The sequence below is a fragment of the Rhinichthys klamathensis genome, unplaced genomic scaffold (genome assembly GCF_029890125.1).
Source record: "Rhinichthys klamathensis goyatoka isolate OS25496 unplaced genomic scaffold, OSU_Roscu_1.1 h1tg000523l_1, whole genome shotgun sequence".
Taxonomy (NCBI): Eukaryota; Metazoa; Chordata; class Actinopteri; order Cypriniformes; family Leuciscidae; genus Rhinichthys; species Rhinichthys klamathensis.
Genome location: NW_026607002.1, coordinates 1669574 through 1688106, shown reverse-complemented (window position 1 = coordinate 1688106; position 18533 = coordinate 1669574). Strand labels below are relative to the sequence as shown.

Here is an 18533-nt window from a genome sequence, read left to right as displayed (position 1 = left end):
ACAAATCTGCGGCAACTGTGTGATGCCATCATGTCAATATGGACTAAACTCCCTGAGGAATGCTTCCAGCACCTTGTTGAATCTATGCCACGAAGAATTGAGGCAGTTCTGAAGGCAAAAGGGGGTCCAACCCGTTACTAGCATGGGGTACCTAATAAAGTGGCCGAGAAGTGTATGTGACATGCCCTGTTCAGTTCAAGATCTAGAAAAGGTCAAGTCTGTTATCATCCACAAGCCTCCTCAGAGGAATTGAAATGCCTTCAAGCAGGCACAGCGATTTCTACAACATAAACGCACTCAATTTAACACTTAGTCAACAACACTTAATCTTATGTCTTGGTACTCTATTTAAAAAGGATTTATGAATTTGCACTTACCTTCGTCTGATATAAATCTCTGAAAACACAGGACGTTGCCAGCGCACGCAGTAACTGAAGGCAGTGGGCTAGAAAATACGTTTCAGAAAAAAAATATGGCACTAAAAAACTTTGCTGTTAATTGTGTTATGGTAAACATGTTATTTACAATGATTTTATGAATTCACACTTACCTTCATCTGATGTAAATTTCACAGAAAATAATAATTCTTTACTTTCTTCATTCTTAAGTTTTTTGCTGCCAAATGAGCATTAAACAGACCTGTTTAATTTTTGATGCCAAAACTTGCTATTTTAAGTAATGTTAAGTTATGATAACTTGATTTCTTTATTAATGACAACATTGGGGTTTAGAGAGAGAAATCCCAACATCGTGTCGGCCCAGATCCGGCCCAGATGTGGTACACATGGAGTCCACACAGCCCAGATGTGGACCGGATCTGGGCCGCCACCATGTTGCTGTCTGGGGAATCATAAGAAAACACTCTCAATACAAAACGCCAACAGCATCTCTCTTCCGCATCAGCATCCACGCTGTATTTCAAAGTACGCTTTTCTCTACTCTGCCAAGACTTAAAATGTAGGTTTACCTTATATTGATTACATGGCTACTCAAGGAAATGTGTTAATTACTTAAGTCACTCAATTCGCACAAGTTTGTTTCTTTGTGACATACATTCTACACTCAATGCAAGATGCAATGAATGACAATAATTGTGCATCACCACTTAACAGCCAAATTCCATGATCACTGAATTTACACTTATGGGCTTGATATGAAGGCCAAAGTGTAAATTCAGTAATCATTGAATTGTTTCTAAACGACGATTTACACCTGGATAATCTCGAGTGATTGTAAGTGTGATGATCATCTGCTAAATGAGCAACAACGACCACAATTCACTCCTTCAGTCAGTGAAGCTCCCACAGCCGTTCATGAGAGTTTAAATGCTGGGGAATATTCCCATCTTCCCACAGGAGAAGAAGAAGCAAGCAGGAGGAATTACTCCAGGAGAAACTACGGACATACTATTGTAAAGATGGAGATTAAGGAAGAACCCTGCAGAATAAAAGATGAAGATACAGAGGAACAAATAGGTTGGTGTTTTCCTTCATTCTCTTTAATGACTGATGAGGAACATTAAGATGAAAACTGATTTATAAAAATAACATCTAAATCTAGATACTAGTAGACTCAGGAGTAAACTGGATTTGTGCTAAATTGAGATTTTGAATAATGCTTATTTTTGTTTCTCAAGTATCCGTTTATTAAATTATTGGAATTTAATTTGTTTTTTTTAGACCTGATGGAAGTGAATGAAGACAAACAGCATCAGTTTAAAAAACCTCATTATTTCACAAATGAAGATGGAAATGCAGTCGTTTCAAAGACTGAAGAGAATTTCCCACAGAAACAAGCTGGGAAATATGGAGTCGAAGGATTTTTAACCTGTTCTGAGTGTGGAAAGAGTTTCCTATATAAATCAACTCTGAACAGACACATGATTATTCACACTGAAGAAAGGCCTTTTACATGCACTCAGTGTGGAAAGGGATTCATTAACAAAGGAAACTTAAATGACCATATGAGAATTCACACTGGAGAAAAACCGTTCACATGCTCTCAGTGTGGAAAGAGTTTCACTCAGAAAGGCTCTCTCAATAATCATCTTCGCCGTCACTCTGGAGTGAAGCCATTCAGATGTGATCAGTGTGATAAAACATATGTTTTTGAATCAGGCTTAAGAGAACACCTTAATGTTCATTCTGCTGTGAAGCCTCACGTTTGTTCTGTATGTGGAAAGAGTTTTTCACATCTTGGATCTTTAAAAGAGCATGAGCGTATTCATACTGGTGTGAAACCTTATATGTGCTTTGACTGTGGGAAGACCTACACTTCATCCAGCAACTTAAAATCACACCAGAGAGTTCATACTAGAGAGAAACCGTACAAGTGTTCACACTGTGGAAAGAGTTTCTCTCGGTCAGGAAACCTGAAAGATCATGAGAGAGTTCATTCTGGAGAGAAACCGCACCAGTGCTCTTCATGTGAGAAGAGTTTCAGTCATTTATCTACTCTACTGAAACATGAGAAAAATCATTGCCTGAAGGTGTCAAAGTGAGCAAAGTTCACTTCCATAACTTGTAAGTAAGCAAAAGATGGAATTACATTTAATACAGTAATTTAATCTAAAATTAGTATTGAAGTTTGATTGTTTGACAAGGGGAACCGGTTTAAATGGTTGTGAATTGCTTTCTAAGTGTTGCATGTTTTGATCTCATGAAAGTGCGTATCTATACAACGAATGTTATTTCTCGTGCCATTTATACACCAAAAATAGTTTTTGCGTCTATATGATACGCACTTTATGGCGTGTAATACGCATGCACCCCCCTCCCCCCTAAACCTACCCAAGGGGTTTTCAGTGCGTAGCATATGCACGCAAAAAAACATTTTTGCCGTATAAATGGCACGAGAAATGACATTCGTGGTATAGATACACACTGTCACGAGACTGTGTTGCAGACACCCGTATTGATCCTCTGTTGTGTTGCACATGCGCAGTAAACACTGAGTGTTACTGTATACAAGATGAACTGAACAGTAAAGCAACAATGTGAAAATACTCGTGTCAGTGTCATCGCTCAAGCAGTGCATGGTCATCTCATACAGATGGAACAAGAATAGTTCAGAAAACTAGTGTCGCCATAAAGACTGATTTATGAAGGGATGTGTTTTGTTTCTTTTTGGTTTCATTATTTTCATTGTACATGTGAGGCATTTGTGAAACAATGGCAACAATAGTCTATCAAATATCATTCATATCACAAACAACTTGTTTTTAGTCTCGCTGTTTAGAGGTGATGCATTGAGAACATTTTGAAGACTTTATTGGATTGAATCACTCTCTGCATATTGTTAAAATGTAAGAAATAAAAATGAACAGAACTAGTGTTTTATTTAGGTATAATGAATAGATTTAATGAAGTTTTCGTTAAATCAAGGGGTTTAACATTGTATAGCATTGCATTGCTAATAAACCAGTAGTAGTAACAACTCAGACAACCTGGTCTCACAGAATTCCGTGAAATGAACACGGACCCTTAACTCAAAATCTGTGGCAGTTTCACGGAATCGCCGAAAATTCCGTGATGGGCCCACGGAAATGATGCCTATGCAAGTCAATGACAGGCAGCATCCGTGGTCCACACACGGATTCCCTGTTCGGACCTGCGCTCCCCCAATTGACGTCGTTTTATAATTTGGAAACGTATCGCTTCATTCTGGGTTTACTTTAAAAAGTACTTCACTTTAAATATTTTTAAAGTGATTTTAACTTGATATTGCATTGTTCTGTCGTCGTTTGATCGCTATGATAACTTCTGGCAGTGGTCTGTTCCGTGACGGTACCACGTAATGTTCCGTCTCACTGCAGTTCGTGATATGGTCACGTAATTTAATAGATTGATTCTTGACACGGACACGCTAATTTAGTTATTTTCGTGATATCAGCACGTTTTTTAAACTAATGTTTTTCAATAGGAAGCATCTTTCGTGATCACAGCACGATTCTTTCTGCCTGTCGGGCTGCAGCAGAGAAACTGTTTAATCAACATTTATTCACGAGATTTTATCATGGTTTATTTATTTTAATATTATTTCGGTCTTATTGCCAGGGAAGCTGGATTGCTATGCTGTTTATTGTATTAAATGATATTTTATTAGTAGGAAATCGCGCTGAAGAAGTCTCGTCCCGAACACATCGCGATATTTGGCACCAGTTCACGACACGTGTGCCAGATGTTGGTAAGTAGTCGTAAATATGCTGTCTGTCATTAATAATGTTTGATATAATGTATTTTCTGTTTGTCGATATTAATCAGATTAGCTCACGTTCAGTCACTGCATTATATCAGTCATCTTTCCACGGAGGCTTTGCGTTTCATTGCTGTCTAATTCAAAACAGGGTGATTTAAACACTGTCTGTCACGTGACGTGCTATAGGCCTCCTAGACCTTCAATAAATTAATCATATTTATATCAGGTTTAAGTAGTACAATAGGCTTTATGCCGAGCGTCACGTGACCAAACCGGAAAACAGGTCTCATTGCATCCGCTTGTCAGAGAAAGTGGCCGTTTCTCAATACCAAGTACGCAAACTTCGGACTTGCGTCCTTGGTAGTTCGGACTTGCCAAGTTCGACTCAGGAGAACGAACTCCCGAGGACGAGAGGACGCGAGTCCGGTTATTCTGCAAATGGAACAGTGCGTTCTTGATCGCGTCACTCAGCACGCTCTGGCTACTCCGGTTATCTTTATGTATATTTTAGGCAAGAATAAAACGAAATGCTACAACTCTGCCTCTTTTCGTCAACAATAAAACGAAATATGTTATAAAACACCACCCTGCCTCTTTTCATTTAAATATCTTAGTAGCCTAATGACCATGTGGTTCAGGCAATGCGTATTATCTTCACTGCATATATTTATAACAACATGAACATGATCTTTTTGTTTTCATTTAAAAAATATGAAACATTATTTATTTTTATTGACATTTAACAAACAGAGACAGGGTTGTGTCATTTTATTTTATTGTACATATAGTGAAGAGAATGTTGAAATAAATATAAAAAATGTATATATTTTAAAGTATATAAAATAAAATTACACAACCCTGTCTCTTTTTGTTAAATGTCAGTTTTAATGATCAATAATATCTACAATGATAAATAAGGCAAACAATTCAAACATAAGTAAGCTCTCTAATAGGCTACAAAGTTAAATAGCCTAAATATATAAAGTTATGAAACTTCACTTTGCCCTCAGCCAAAACGATTTTTTGCCATGGAACAAACAATTGTTTAATGAGACCAAAGATCGACTTATACACAAGACGAATTATACGTCAAGTTTATCCACTAGACTAGAGACATCAGAGCCAGCGGCAAACGTCAAGCACTAGCCGAGGAAAAGCTGTTCCAGTCGGGGTTGATGAGCGTTGAACACCCGCGGAGAACGCCTGGAGTTCACAACTCTGAAAACGTCAGAGATATTTTTCAAATAGGCGCTATCTTTATAAATAAACCACAGATTTGAGCTTTAAACAACCACATTCTCGTCTGAAACACTCTTAAAATTACATTTCATGACACAATAACAGTAGTATTTTGATATTACGTGGGTTTTCTCCTCTGCTATTGATGCTTGCTGGTTGGTGCGAGATGCATTCTGGGATACCTGGCTGTCTCAAGTCCGCACAAGTCACCTCTCGATGCATCCTCGGTAAACGGGGCGGATCAACAATACATCCGGGGATTTGAACTGGACTTGGCTAGATGTGAACTTTGAATTGGAACAGTACTTGGGCAGTGACTGATGACGTTTCACAAGTCCACAAGAACACAAGTACAGACAAGAACGCATATTGAGAAACGGCCAGTGTTAACGGCCGTAAGAACTAACTACGATATCTATGGATTTTTAAGGTAATCAGCTAACCTACTAAGTTCACTTTGTTATTGGTGTTTTATGCTGTTTAAATATCTAAACGTTAGTGTGAAGAAGAAAAATTAAAAAACTTTTAAATATCAATCTGCACATGCGAGGGACATTGGGTGTGCTCATTTTTGCGTGCTCCTTTTAAGTTATCTTGAGTAAAACCGCAAAAAATTTCATGAACCACATACAAAAGACCTGAATCGGAAGCGATGTGACCTGTTTTCCGGCTTGGTCACGTGACGCTCGGCATAAAGCCTATTAGTTCCAAATTTGTATTTGTAGAAGAAGCACAGTAAAAACAACACTTATATAGGGCTGGGCGATTTTGCCCAAAAAATAAATCTTCGATTTTTAAAGAAAAATTCGAGTTCCGATTCGATTTTCGATTTTTTTTTTCAATGCACTTAAAAAATGACTGCAGACATCAGATATAGTGTCAAAAGTGCAACTTTATTGCTATGATTGTCCTCAAGAGTTACAATGCGTAGAATCCCAAAACAAAAAGTAAATGAGGCTCTGTCATTCAACAATTTCAAGCTTTAACCCAGGTTTAAGCAAAAGTGCAACAACTTCACAGTAGCTTAAATTTTCTGTTCAAGAAATCAGATAATTACAAATTTTGTAACATATAACATTGCAATTAAAAAAATAATCTCTTCTCAGTATAGAGTGAATATAAAAAATGAAACATGCCTGTGGCAGACATATAGCTTGCTCAAAGAGTGAACAAATGTAAACTTTTATCTATAACAACAAAACACATGCTTGTTAGATCTCTGAAACATTGTGCATGCTCATTCTAAACATTTTTTGCAAGAAAGATGAGCCTGTCCACAACCTCTGGCTTAAGGCAGGCCCGGTTGCAGGTAACTATTCCCCCACCCACACTAAATACCCTCTCTGAGGGGGCACTAGTGGCTGGAATAGAAAGATATTTTTTAGCCAGTAAGCTTAGCCTTGGAAAGTTGGGCTGATGCAGCTTCCACCATTCAAGAGGATCTGTGTCTGGCTCTATGTCTGGAATAAGGAAATATGTTGCAAGCTCAGTCTCAATTTTTGTTTTCTCAGATTGTGGGTGTGGCGTGGTGGATGGTGCACTGTTTTTAAAGAAGGCACCCAGAGTCATTTTCTTTTTTGGTGGGGTGTTCTCTTGAACAGCTGAGGGACCAGCTTCCTCTGTGGTAGAGCTGCAGAGAGCAGAGATCTCAGACACTGCTCTTTTTTTGACAACTTCCAGTTTGCTAGCATCAATGTAGGTTGTACGGAACCTCGGGTCTAAAAGTGTGGCCATGTCCAAAAGTTCCTCTTTCTCCAAATCACTGTATTTACTTTCGAGGTAACGCATGATGTTCGCTTTGATTGTTTTTGTTAGCTCCAAATCTTCCTCGTCTGGCAGGAGGAGACTTGTTTTAAACAAATGCAGCACTGGTTTGATGCATGACACACTGACATATGATTCCCCTGACAGTGCATCAGTGAAGTCCTGGAGAGGTTTCACTGCTTTGTTGGTGGCTTCTAATACTTCCAAATCTTGCCACGTGGGAACAAGATGACGCGTTTTCTTGTCCGCACCCAGGACACGAGTTATTGCCTTCTCTTGCTCAAGGAAGCGCTCAATCATCTTTTGACGAGACCCCCAACGTGTTGGGGATTCTGAGATCAAAAGATGCTGGGGAAGTCCGAGCTCAGCCTGCACCTCTGTCATGTCTCGCCTTTTTTTCCAGCTGTAGGAGAAGGCTGATACAGCTTTTTTGCAGACCCCTATGGCCCGATCGATCCTTGGGTCCTTCACACCATTCTCTGTAATAAATGTGAAAAGATATTTAGTATATTTTTTGTCACTCCAAACTATTGTTTTGTACTTTTATCCCAATTTTAATAGCTGTAACACTGTTTAATACATAATGTATAATGAATGCAGATTAAGGAAAAGTCAGGTTTATTTATGTAAATAAACTAAAATAAACTGTAAATATGAATTTATGTCTGTGTGTAAACCAGTTGAAATACCATGTTCTGGCTATTAAATTATGAGCAAACAGTACTTTACAATGTGCAAGTATGTGCACCTATTTATTCTTACACCAACTCTTACCTATAGCGTTGTGGAGTCTGTGGCCAAAACACTGCAAGCTGGGCCAGTTGTTGTCCTTAAGGGCTTTTATGATGTTGGTGCCACTATCAGTTGTCATGCAGACGAGTCGTTCCTCCGAAAGTCCCCAGGAGCTGAGAGCGTCTTTTAAGCCATGGGCAATTATCTCACCAGTGTGGTTGTCGGGGAAATACGCTGTCTGAAGGCAGATGCTGCGCAGAGTCCAACTAATGTTGATGTAGTGAACCGTCAGACTCAGATATGGCTGCATCGTCCGGCTGGACCACAGGTCCGTTGTGGCTGAGTAAAACTGCATCTCCTCCAGCTCACTGCTGATCTTTTCCCGAGTTGTATTGTACAGGTGAGGCAGCGCTACATTGGCGAAATACTTGCGACTGGGGACAACGTACCTCGCATCTAATACTTTTAGCATGTGATTAAAGCCTCGCTTTTCGACAGAATAAATTGGCAGCATGTCTGTGGCAATATAAAACGTGATCGCCTCTGTAATCGCTTTCCATCGCGCTCCGTTCTTATCATAAGGCACACAGTTTGTAAAGCTCTCAGGAAGTGTAGTTTGCTTTTTAGCAGGTGTGCTAGAGGAGCCGTTTTCGCTACGGAGCCGGCTGCACTTCTCCCATTCTTCGCGATGTTTATTCCTCAGGTGCTGGAAAAGATTTGTTGTACTGCTGCTTCCAGTAGCAACAGCCTTGAAACATATTTTGCAGCAAGGCTTCGTCTGTGTTGTGTCTGCTGCATCAAAACCAAACCAGTTCCAAATTACGGAATTACCTGTGCCTTTCTTTGGAAGTAACGTTAGTTCTCTGCTACACGCTGCCATGTTGTTTTGACTGTGTAACGCGGGGCGGGGGCTGGCTCATATCGCGCTACGGTAACGCACAAGGACGAAACGCGGAAAAGTCCGAAAAAACTATTGTGGAAAAAAACTCGAGTTTGCAAAATAAAAATCGTTTTAAACTACAAAATCGATAAATCGATTAAATCGATTTTTTGCCCAGCCCTACACTTATACCATGCTTTTACCACAGTATAACGTTAGTTTTACTGTGATATGTGTGGTAAAAGGACTGTAACCACAAAACTTACCATGCTTTTACCACAGTAATGTTAGTTTTACTGTGATATGTGTGGTAAAAGGACTGTAACCACAAAACTTACCATGCTTTTACCACAGACTTAGGTAAAGTTGGTTTTATATTCGCATATTCGCACATTCGCGGACTTCCGCGTTCAATAACTCGTGAACTAAACGTTGTTGCTACACACAACGCATATCACAGATAACTACAGATAAAACACTAGAAGCTACAACATAAATTTCCTCAAAACGATCTTTCCTTCGCACTGGACAAAATACATTGATCTCTATGAGCAGGCTGCTAAGAAGGGACCATCTGCAAAGTGCAAACCCGAAGGAAAACTCGTTTTGATGAGATTAAAATATTAAAACAATGTTATTTGTGTAGTAACAATATTCAGCTTACGAGATATTGAACGCGGAACTCCGCAAATATGCGAAGCGAATATAAAAAGCAACTGTACCCAAGTTGCAGACTTGATCATGTAGGACCTTCAGGACCACATAGTACGTGGACGGCACCATGAACATAGTCAAGTTTTTTTTTTTAAAATCAACCAGGGTGAAAATAGTTTCAGGTTTGATATTTGCTGAGTATTCACCTAGATCACGACTGCTTTAGTGTACCTTTGTGTAGGCTATTGTACATACAGTACGCAAAAATGTTTTAAAACTTACAGTAATTCTTCACCAAAGAGATTTTTTCATATTCCAAAGGTTGTAGTATGTTCCTACTGACCAGACTGACTTACTGCTGCTACAGGTGGAATTTTGACAGTACCTCCCTTACTGTATGTACTGAAGGGTTGGGGTCAGAATCCCCTGTCTCTTCAATTTAATTATATATCCTTTTATATCCTTTTGAATGATTACTTTATTCTTATTAAAAAATCAACAATCAAGTATGTATCCTAATCAATTCTTTATTCATTTTCTTTTAGGTGCATTCCAGTGTGTGCCCTTGGGTTGTGTTCACATGCAAGCCTTTTGATGATAGTTGTCTTGGGATTCAGAGAGCGGCGAGAGAGAGAGAGAGACATGCATACATTCAGTCTTTTACAGCCAATTGGTCAAACACAAAATCTTGAACTGTCATTATTTCTAGAAGAGCCCTTAGGACTTTTCCATATAAAAGTCTTTGTCCCTTTGTCCTCTTTTTCTGGACCTTTCCATCATCGCTGTATCTTCTGTATCTCGTCCGCAACACAGACGGTATGGCATTTTTCTCCTTTCTTTTGCAAAGCTCTTTCTAATAAATTTTCAATTCCTCTCTACTCTGCCACCATCATCTGCTTAATAAATGCTTGCAACATTCAGTGTGGTATGTTTTTCTTTATAAACCATTTTCATAATAAAAATATTTATAAAACAAGTTACAGTGTTTTCCTTAATAAACCAGCTTCATAATAAAAATCTTTATAAAAACAAGTTGTTTTTCTTAATAAACTATTTTCTGGTTACAATGATTATTAATACAAGTGTTTTACAGTAAACACTTTCTTAATAAATTGTTTAACAACTACTTATGATACCTTTCATTATAAAAGCACTTTTTATTGGTTGCAATTGTGGCTTACTATAACCCATAAATACTTCATATACCAAAAGCCATGATTAGAATAGAATAATTGCATATTTCATAACAATATCCACATATCTTGTCTTAGTTGACTTGTATAAGTTTGAAGGTCAATTTATACATAATTTCACCTTATTTTCATTAAGTGAACATCTCATGTGTATTTCTTTAGCGAGTGGAGTAAAGGGTTATAATATTATCGTTCCTGCTTTCCTGGAGTGAAATGTTTTATCAGCCTGTTAAGGTGGACTGCTGTTCTGATAATGAGCTCAGGCCTTCTTCAGCCTCGAAGAGAACTGTTGTTTGTCAGTGTTCTGTGTGTGTGTGTGCGTTTGATATTCTTTGGAGGTCTGAACTAGAGGCCTGCATTTCAGCCCGAGCCCGACGGGCCCCGACTTATTTATGCTCCTAGGGCCGGGCTTCGGGCCAATTTTCACGTCATAGTTCACACGCGGGCCGGGCCTCGGGCCTGTTTTAGGCTTATCTTTTTTATAGCCTATTTTAGACATTAATTAAAATAAAACATGAGAAGATGACGATTGAAAATAGAACCGGCTCGTTCTAGTGTCCCGCTATGGTAGCGAGCGTGACTTCAGCGCAGCTGGAAAAAGTACGACTGGATTAAAACCTTCCACTGTGGATGCTGTGCTTTTTCTTCACGATGCTCTGAGACTGTTCTTAGCCATGTTAGGAGGAGGTTGTTTTTTGTTTGATTGGACTTTATTTTCATGAGTCTGTTGGAAACTATTGGAAATGGCCATGTTCTGTAGAAGACTTGATTTTTGAGGTAAGATAACCTGCATGTTTGTTTTAATGTAATTTATTTGATTTGTTTAGATTGCATTCTCTGTATTGTAGCCTATATTATAAATTCATTTAGTTTGCGAGCGCTGTTGCGACTGAGCAGCAGAGCAGTTGGCCTCAGCTTTTCAAAAATGACAATAAACGTTTAAACTAACGTTAACTGTCTGTGTGATATGCTTAAGTTGTTTTATATCTATGGATTTTATTGTAGCCAAGTAAAGTGTTGATTTGAGAGGCTATAAATCAATCAATGGATCAAACATGTTTAACTCGCTGTCGGCTGCTTGGTCGTCATAATTTTTTTTGTTGTTTTTTCTTAATTAACTTTATAAAGAAATGAAAATAAACTTACCGGTAAATACTTTGCCATTGAAAACAAAATATATCTGGTTTACTGACTGCAACATAGGTCAGGCTGTTTATCTTTCTTTTTTTTTCTTTTTTTTTTACGGGCTCGGGTCGGACTCGGGCTGATCATTCTGATGAGCTGTCGGACACGGGCCGGGCTAGGGCCTGAGCGTCTCGGGGCAGGGCCGGGCTAGGGCCTAGATTTGAGGCCCGTGCAGGGCTCTAGTCTGAACTTTGTGATATACAACATTCTCGTACCCTGGAAGAAGGTCACCACAGACTTGAATCTCGGAAATGGACGACAAATATTCTGATTATTGGCTATATACCCACTTATCTATCAAAAATGTATTATTGTTTAGACTATATGTTGTCTTAGCCAATCAGAAGTAAATGATTATGTAATGCATGTCCTTGTAAAATGTATAATTGTGTGAGATTTTTGTGTAAGGTAGAGTTGGCTTGGGACCTCCTCGTGACTTTGACACTGGCTCTACTAATTTAACTGCAAACTATTCTTCAGTAAAATGTTACTTATTTGATTAAATTTCACGACTCCTGGTCTTCTTTCATCATATCTGATCCTAGGTCTTACAACTGTACCACCCCCCCAACCCACCATCCCCCCCCCCCAAACAGTACAATAATCAAATCATTTTTTCCTGTTCCAAAGGCTGTAGTGCTTTCCTACTAATCAGACTGACTTACTACGGGTGAAATTTGGACAATAACTCCCTTACTGTACGTACAATAAACTAATGAGTTGAAGAAAAAATTACTGTAATTCCCCTAAAGTATTTTTTCTTGTTTCAAAGGCTGTAGTGCTTTCCTAGTTATCAGACTGACTTACTACGGGTGAAATTTTGAAAATAACTCCTTTACTGTACGTACAATAAACTAATAAGTTCAAGAAAAGATTACTGTAATTCCCCTAAAGTATTTTTTCCCGTTCCAAGGGCTGTAGTGCTTTCCCAGTGACCACACTGACTTACTACGGGTGAAATTTTGACAATAACTCCTTTACTGTACGTACAATAAACTAATGAGTTCAAGAAAAAATTACTGTAATTCCCCTAAAGTATTTTGTCCCGTTCCAAGGGCTGTAGTGCTTTCCCAGTGACCACACTGACTTACTACGGGTGAAATTTTGACAATAACTCCTTTACTGTACGTACAATAAACTAATGAGTTCAAGAAAAAAATACTGTAATTCCCCTAAAGTATTTTGTCCCGTTCCAAGGGCTGTAGTGCTTTCCCAGTGACCACACTGACTTACTACAGGTGAAATTTTGACAATAACTCCCTTACTGTACGTACAATAAACTAATAAGTTGAAGAAAAAATTACTGTAATTCCCCTAAAGTATTTTTTATTGTTTCAAAGGCTGTAGTGCTTTCCTAGTTATCACACTGACTTACTACAGGTGCAATTTTGACAATAACTCCCTTACTGTACGTACAATAAACTAATAAGTTGAAGAAAAAATTACTGTAATTCCCCTAAAGTATTTTTTCCTGTTTCAAATGCTGTAGTCCTTTCCTAGTGATCAGACTGACTTACTACAGGTGAAATTTTGACAATAACTCCCTTACTGTACGTACAATAAACTAATAAGTTCAAGAAAAAAATACTGTAATTCCCCTAAAGCATTTTTTCCTGTTTCAAAGGCTGTAGTGCTTTCCCAGTGACCACACTGACTTACTACGGGTGAAATTTGGACAATAACTCCTTTACTGTACGTACAATAAACTAATAAGTTCAAGAAAAAATTACTGTAATTCCCCTAAAGTATTTTTTCCCGTTCCAAGGGCTGTAGTGCTTTCCCAGTGACCACACTGACTTACTACGGGTGAAATTTTGACAATAACTCCTTTACTGTACGTACAATAAACTAATGAGTTCAAGAAAAAATTACTGTAATTCCCCTAAAGTATTTTGTCCCGTTCCAAGGGCTGTAGTGCTTTCCCAGTGACCACACTGACTTACTACGGGTGAAATTTTGACAATAACTCCTTTACTGTACGTACAATAAACTAATGAGTTCAAGAAAAAAATACTGTAATTCCCCTAAAGTATTTTTTCCCGTTCCAAGGGCTGTAGTGCTTTCCCAGTGACCACACTGACTTACTACAGGTGAAATTTTGACAATAACTCCCTTACTGTACGTACAATAAACTAATAAGTTGAAGAAAAAATTACTGTAATTCCCCTAAAGTATTTTTTATTGTTTCAAAGGCTGTAGTGCTTTCCTAGTTATCACACTGACTTACTACAGGTGCAATTTTGACAATAACTCCCTTACTGCACGTACAATAAACTAATAAGTTGAAGAAAAAATTACTGTAATTCCCCTAAAGTATTTTTTCCTGTTTCAAATGCTGTAGTCCTTTCCTAGTGATCAGACTGACTTACTACAGGTGAAATTTTGACAATAACTCCCTTACTGTACGTACAATAAACTAATAAGTTCAAGAAAAAATTACTGTAATTCCCCTAAAGCATTTTTTCCTGTTTCAAAGGCTGTAGTGCTTTCCCAGTGACCACACTGACTTACTACGGGTGAAATTTGGACAATAACTCCTTTACTGTACGTACAATAAACTAATAAGTTCAAGAAAAAATTACTGTAATTCCCCTAAAGTATTTTTTCCCGTTCCAAGGGCTGTAGTGTTTTCCCAGTGACCACACTGACTTACTACGGGTGAAATTTTGACAATAACTCCCTTACTGTACGTACAATAAACTAATAAGTTGAAGAAAAAATTACTGTAATTCCCCTAAAGTATTTTTTATTGTTTCAAAGGCTGTAGTGCTTTCCTAGTTATCACACTGACTTACTACAGGTGCAATTTTGACAATAACTCCCTTACTGTACGTACAATAAACTAATAAGTTGAAGAAAAAATTACTGTAATTCCCCTAAAGTATTTTTTCCTGTTTCAAATGCTGTAGTCCTTTCCTAGTGATCAGACTGACTTACTACAGGTGAAATTTTGACAATAACTCCCTTACTGTACGTACAATAAACTAATAAGTTCAAGAAAAAATTACTGTAATTCCCCTAAAGCATTTTTTCCTGTTTCAAAGGCTGTAGTGCTTTCCCAGTGACCACACTGACTTACTACGGGTGAAATTTTGACAATAACTCCTTTACTGTACATACAATAAACTAATGAGTTCAAGAAAAAATTACTGTAATTCCCCTAAAGTATTTTGTCCCGTTCCAAGGGCTGTAGTGCTTTCCCAGTGACCACACTGACTTACTACGGGTGAAATTTTGACAATAACTCCTTTACTGTACGTACAATAAACTAATGAGTTCAAGAAAAAAATACTGTAATTCCCCTAAAGTATTTTGTCCCGTTCCAAGGGCTGTAGTGCTTTCCCAGTGACCACACTGACTTACTACAGGTGAAATTTTGACAATAACTCCCTTACTGTACGTACAATAAACTAATAAGTTGAAGAAAAAATTACTGTAATTCCCCTAAAATATTTTTTATTGTTTCAAAGGCTGTAGTGCTTTCCTAGTTATCACACTGACTTACTACAGGTGCAATTTTGACAATAACTCCCTTACTGTACGTACAATAAACTAATGAGTTCAAGAAAAAATTACTGTAATTCCCCTAAAGTATTTTGTCCCGTTCCAAGGGCTGTAGTGCTTTCCCAGTGACCACACTGACTTACTACAGGTGAAATTTTGACAATAACTCCTTTACTGTACGTACAATAAACTAATGAGTTCAAGAAAAAAATACTGTAATTCCCCTAAAGTATTTTTTATTGTTTCAAAGGCTGTAGTGCTTTCCTAGTTATCACACTGACTTACTACAGGTGCAATTTTGACAATAACTCCCTTACTGTACAATTATAAAATATATTTATGTAATAAACATTATTACATGTGTTTATTACATATGTTTATGTAATAAACTGTAATTCACCTATAGTGTTTATATATATATATATATATATATATATTCCAATGGTTGTAGTAATTTCCTAGTGATCAGACTGACTTACTACATGTTGAATACTGCCAATACCTACCTTACTGCAAGTATACTACAATCATACTACAATTACTCTGTATAGTACTGTATACTACAATTACTCAAGTATACTACAATTATTCTGTACTTTTACCTAATACATTGATCAATTTATTAATTGATCAATGATCAATTTATTAATTGATCAATGTATTAGGTCAATTAATTGATCAATTAATTGATCAATGTATTAATCAATGTATCAATTAATTGATCAATGTATTAAGAAATTATTCTAATTTCACCTTTTTTCATGTTCCAGAGGTTATAGCATGTTCCTAGTGATCACTCTACTTAATTAACTTGATTAACTATCAATTAATTGATCAATGTATTAGGTAAAAGTATGTATTATAACTGCTGTTCCTTGTACAACACATTTCTTTCATTGATTAAAGAAATTCATATACTTTAGATTAATCATATTTTCAACGTTATAAATAAGCAACACCCTTATTGTTATGATTCAAGTTAAGTTTTTGTTATGAAGTCCTGAAGAAGTGGATTCTGGAATACAGGATAATGTATGGAACATTGTTTTAGTTTTACTTATTCACTTATTCATATTGCTCATACAGTGTCACTTATGGTTGTGGATGTCAAAATTTTCTTAAAATAAATTAAATAAAGAAATGTAAATGTAAATATGAGAATTTAAAAAATAAGAAAATAACAGATGCATGGTGATATACAGTAGGTGACAAAATATTGTGAGGAAATGGATATGAAGTTATTTAATGAGCTTCCTCACTTTACCTGTTTCCAACTTCTCTGGCACATAGCTTTCTTCACAAATGTTGAAGTCGTGGACCTTCCCCTCTGTTGTAGAATGATTATTTTGTTGCTGCTGAAATCACAGAACTATTTTTTTCCCAATGTGTGTTAACAATTGAGCTCGTTTCAGCCAATTTTCACATTCCATGTAAGTGACGTCATCGAGTAGGCCTACGTTTATGTGAAATAAATTAGCTCACTTGCAAACTAACTTATTTTTTACAAAACTATCAAAACCTCTCATCAACCCATAAGATGTGATTAAAAGCCTAAACTTTCATATCAAAAGCTCAAGCTATGAAGTTAGCATAACGTTACTTAGGGTGACCAACAGTCCTGTTTTCCCAGGACATGTCCTGTTTTCACGTCCTGTTCTGGCCGTCCTGGCTGTTTTTTATAAAGTGATGAAAATGTCCTGGTTTTCAAAAAACTGCTGGGAAAGATCAGCTCTAAAGCAAAATATAGATGGGCAAACAAGGAGGATGAGGAAGAAAAACAGGATAAAGAGGAAGAAAACTAAAGATATAAATATATTTTGTTAGTTCGTTTTTGTAAGTTTGTGAGAGCTATTTTTGTTCAATTTGGAGGTATTTCTTTTAGTTATTTATTATTTATATATTTATTTTTCTAATACAGAAGAGACATTATTTCTATCATTATTTCATTCATTATTTTTGAAACCTGTCATAATAAAACATGTTGAGTAACCTCTGAGAAGCCTATCTGAATTTATGTCTTGTAATTTTCTATCCATACAGAGGAGGTGCCGTGCCGAAAAGTGATGGTCCGCAGAAAATAGATGGCCGGCCGCGGGAGCGCGCGCAGCGTGTTAAAGCTGTATCGCCCATTCTCATTCCCATTCTCTTTACGAATACAGATGCTTTTATGTGGATCAAACAGACATAGCGTGCAAATAAACATCAGCTTATGTCTGTGGTAATAGCACTCACCTGTAAAGGGCCAATACAACCATTATAATGCGACATTTCACCTGCCGAAAAGTGATTGAAGCCTCTACTTACTGATTGAAAGGTTATTTCTGCCCTGAAATTTGTTGATTATATTCATGAGGGTTAAATCTGACTGATTAAAAATCACCTACTACTTTTTACCTCTTAAAATACCTGTAAAGGCCCAATAAAAAGTACTGGGTGAGTTATAATTAGTCAGATTTAACCCTCATGAATATAAGTAACACATTTCAAGGCAGAAATAACCTTTCAATCAATAAGTAGAGGCTTCAATCACTTTTCGGCACGACAGAGGCATAGCCTACTTTAAATGTATTGAAATTAATAAGGCAACTTTGAGTAAACTTCGAGTATCATTTGAGTATCTGTTTGCCGGGCCGAGTGTCCTGGTTTTTGGTAATCAAAATCCAGTGGCGGCTGGTGATGGAAAAAGTAGGGGGGGCTGAGGTGCAATGTGGTTTTAAAATTTTTATTTTAACAATTAAACAATTGCTGCCGTTTATTTATTACATTAACACCAAAGTAACGGCTCAAAAACAAATAGCATCTAATGTAATTATTAAAGTATGAATTTAGAACGTCCTTGTAGATTTCAAATATTGTTCTTTCAAAGACGTGCCAATTTGAGATTCATTTGGAAACCAAGTCATACAAGGTGAACTAATTGCTATAATTTGCATGAATTACAGTAAGTGCACAGAGTCAATATTCAATAAACACAAAGAGTTAAATAATCGCTGTTATTATATGGAGTAACCACTAGATGGAGAAGACTGTACATTAATTGGAATGGGGAGCAAGTCAATAAAAAATGCTATACATTGTCTCCAGTGTTCACATGAGTCAATCATGAATCTTATCCTTCAGCAAACCACCTCTAAGGCAGACACACACAAAAAATAAAATCAAAATCCTTCAAGCACTCAACATCT

General features: G+C 37.1%; 2 protein-coding genes across 2 annotated transcripts in view; one reads left to right on the top strand and one right to left on the bottom strand.

Moving 5' to 3' along the window:
* The window catches only part of LOC130073047 (gastrula zinc finger protein XlCGF57.1-like), a 754620-nt gene that overhangs the window by 529879 nt on the left and 206208 nt on the right, over nucleotides 1-18533 (top strand). The window lies entirely within an intron of this gene.
* Nucleotides 6679-9601, bottom strand: LOC130073131 (E3 SUMO-protein ligase ZBED1-like). Its single transcript, XM_056238561.1, has 3 exons — nucleotides 9535-9601; nucleotides 7975-8724; nucleotides 6679-7679 (listed from the first exon to the last, which is right to left on the bottom strand). The coding sequence occupies exons 1-3, from the start codon at nucleotides 9599-9601 to the stop codon at nucleotides 6679-6681; spliced, it is 1818 nt and encodes a 605-aa protein (XP_056094536.1).

What these genes read in the sequence shown, in the direction of transcription:
- LOC130073131 (XM_056238561.1), bottom strand. Translation starts at nt 9,601, where the DNA reads ATGTTCATGGTGCCGTCCACGTACTATGTGGTCCTGAAGGTCCTACAT. An exon ending in TGATCAAGTCTGCAACTTGG is followed by an intron (nt 8,725 to 9,534) that starts GTACAGTTGCTT and finishes GTTTTGATGCAG; the next exon opens with CAGACACAACACAGACGAAG. An exon ending in CAGACTCCACAACGCTATAG is followed by an intron (nt 7,680 to 7,974) that starts GTAAGAGTTGGT and finishes CATTTATTACAG; the next exon opens with AGAATGGTGTGAAGGACCCA.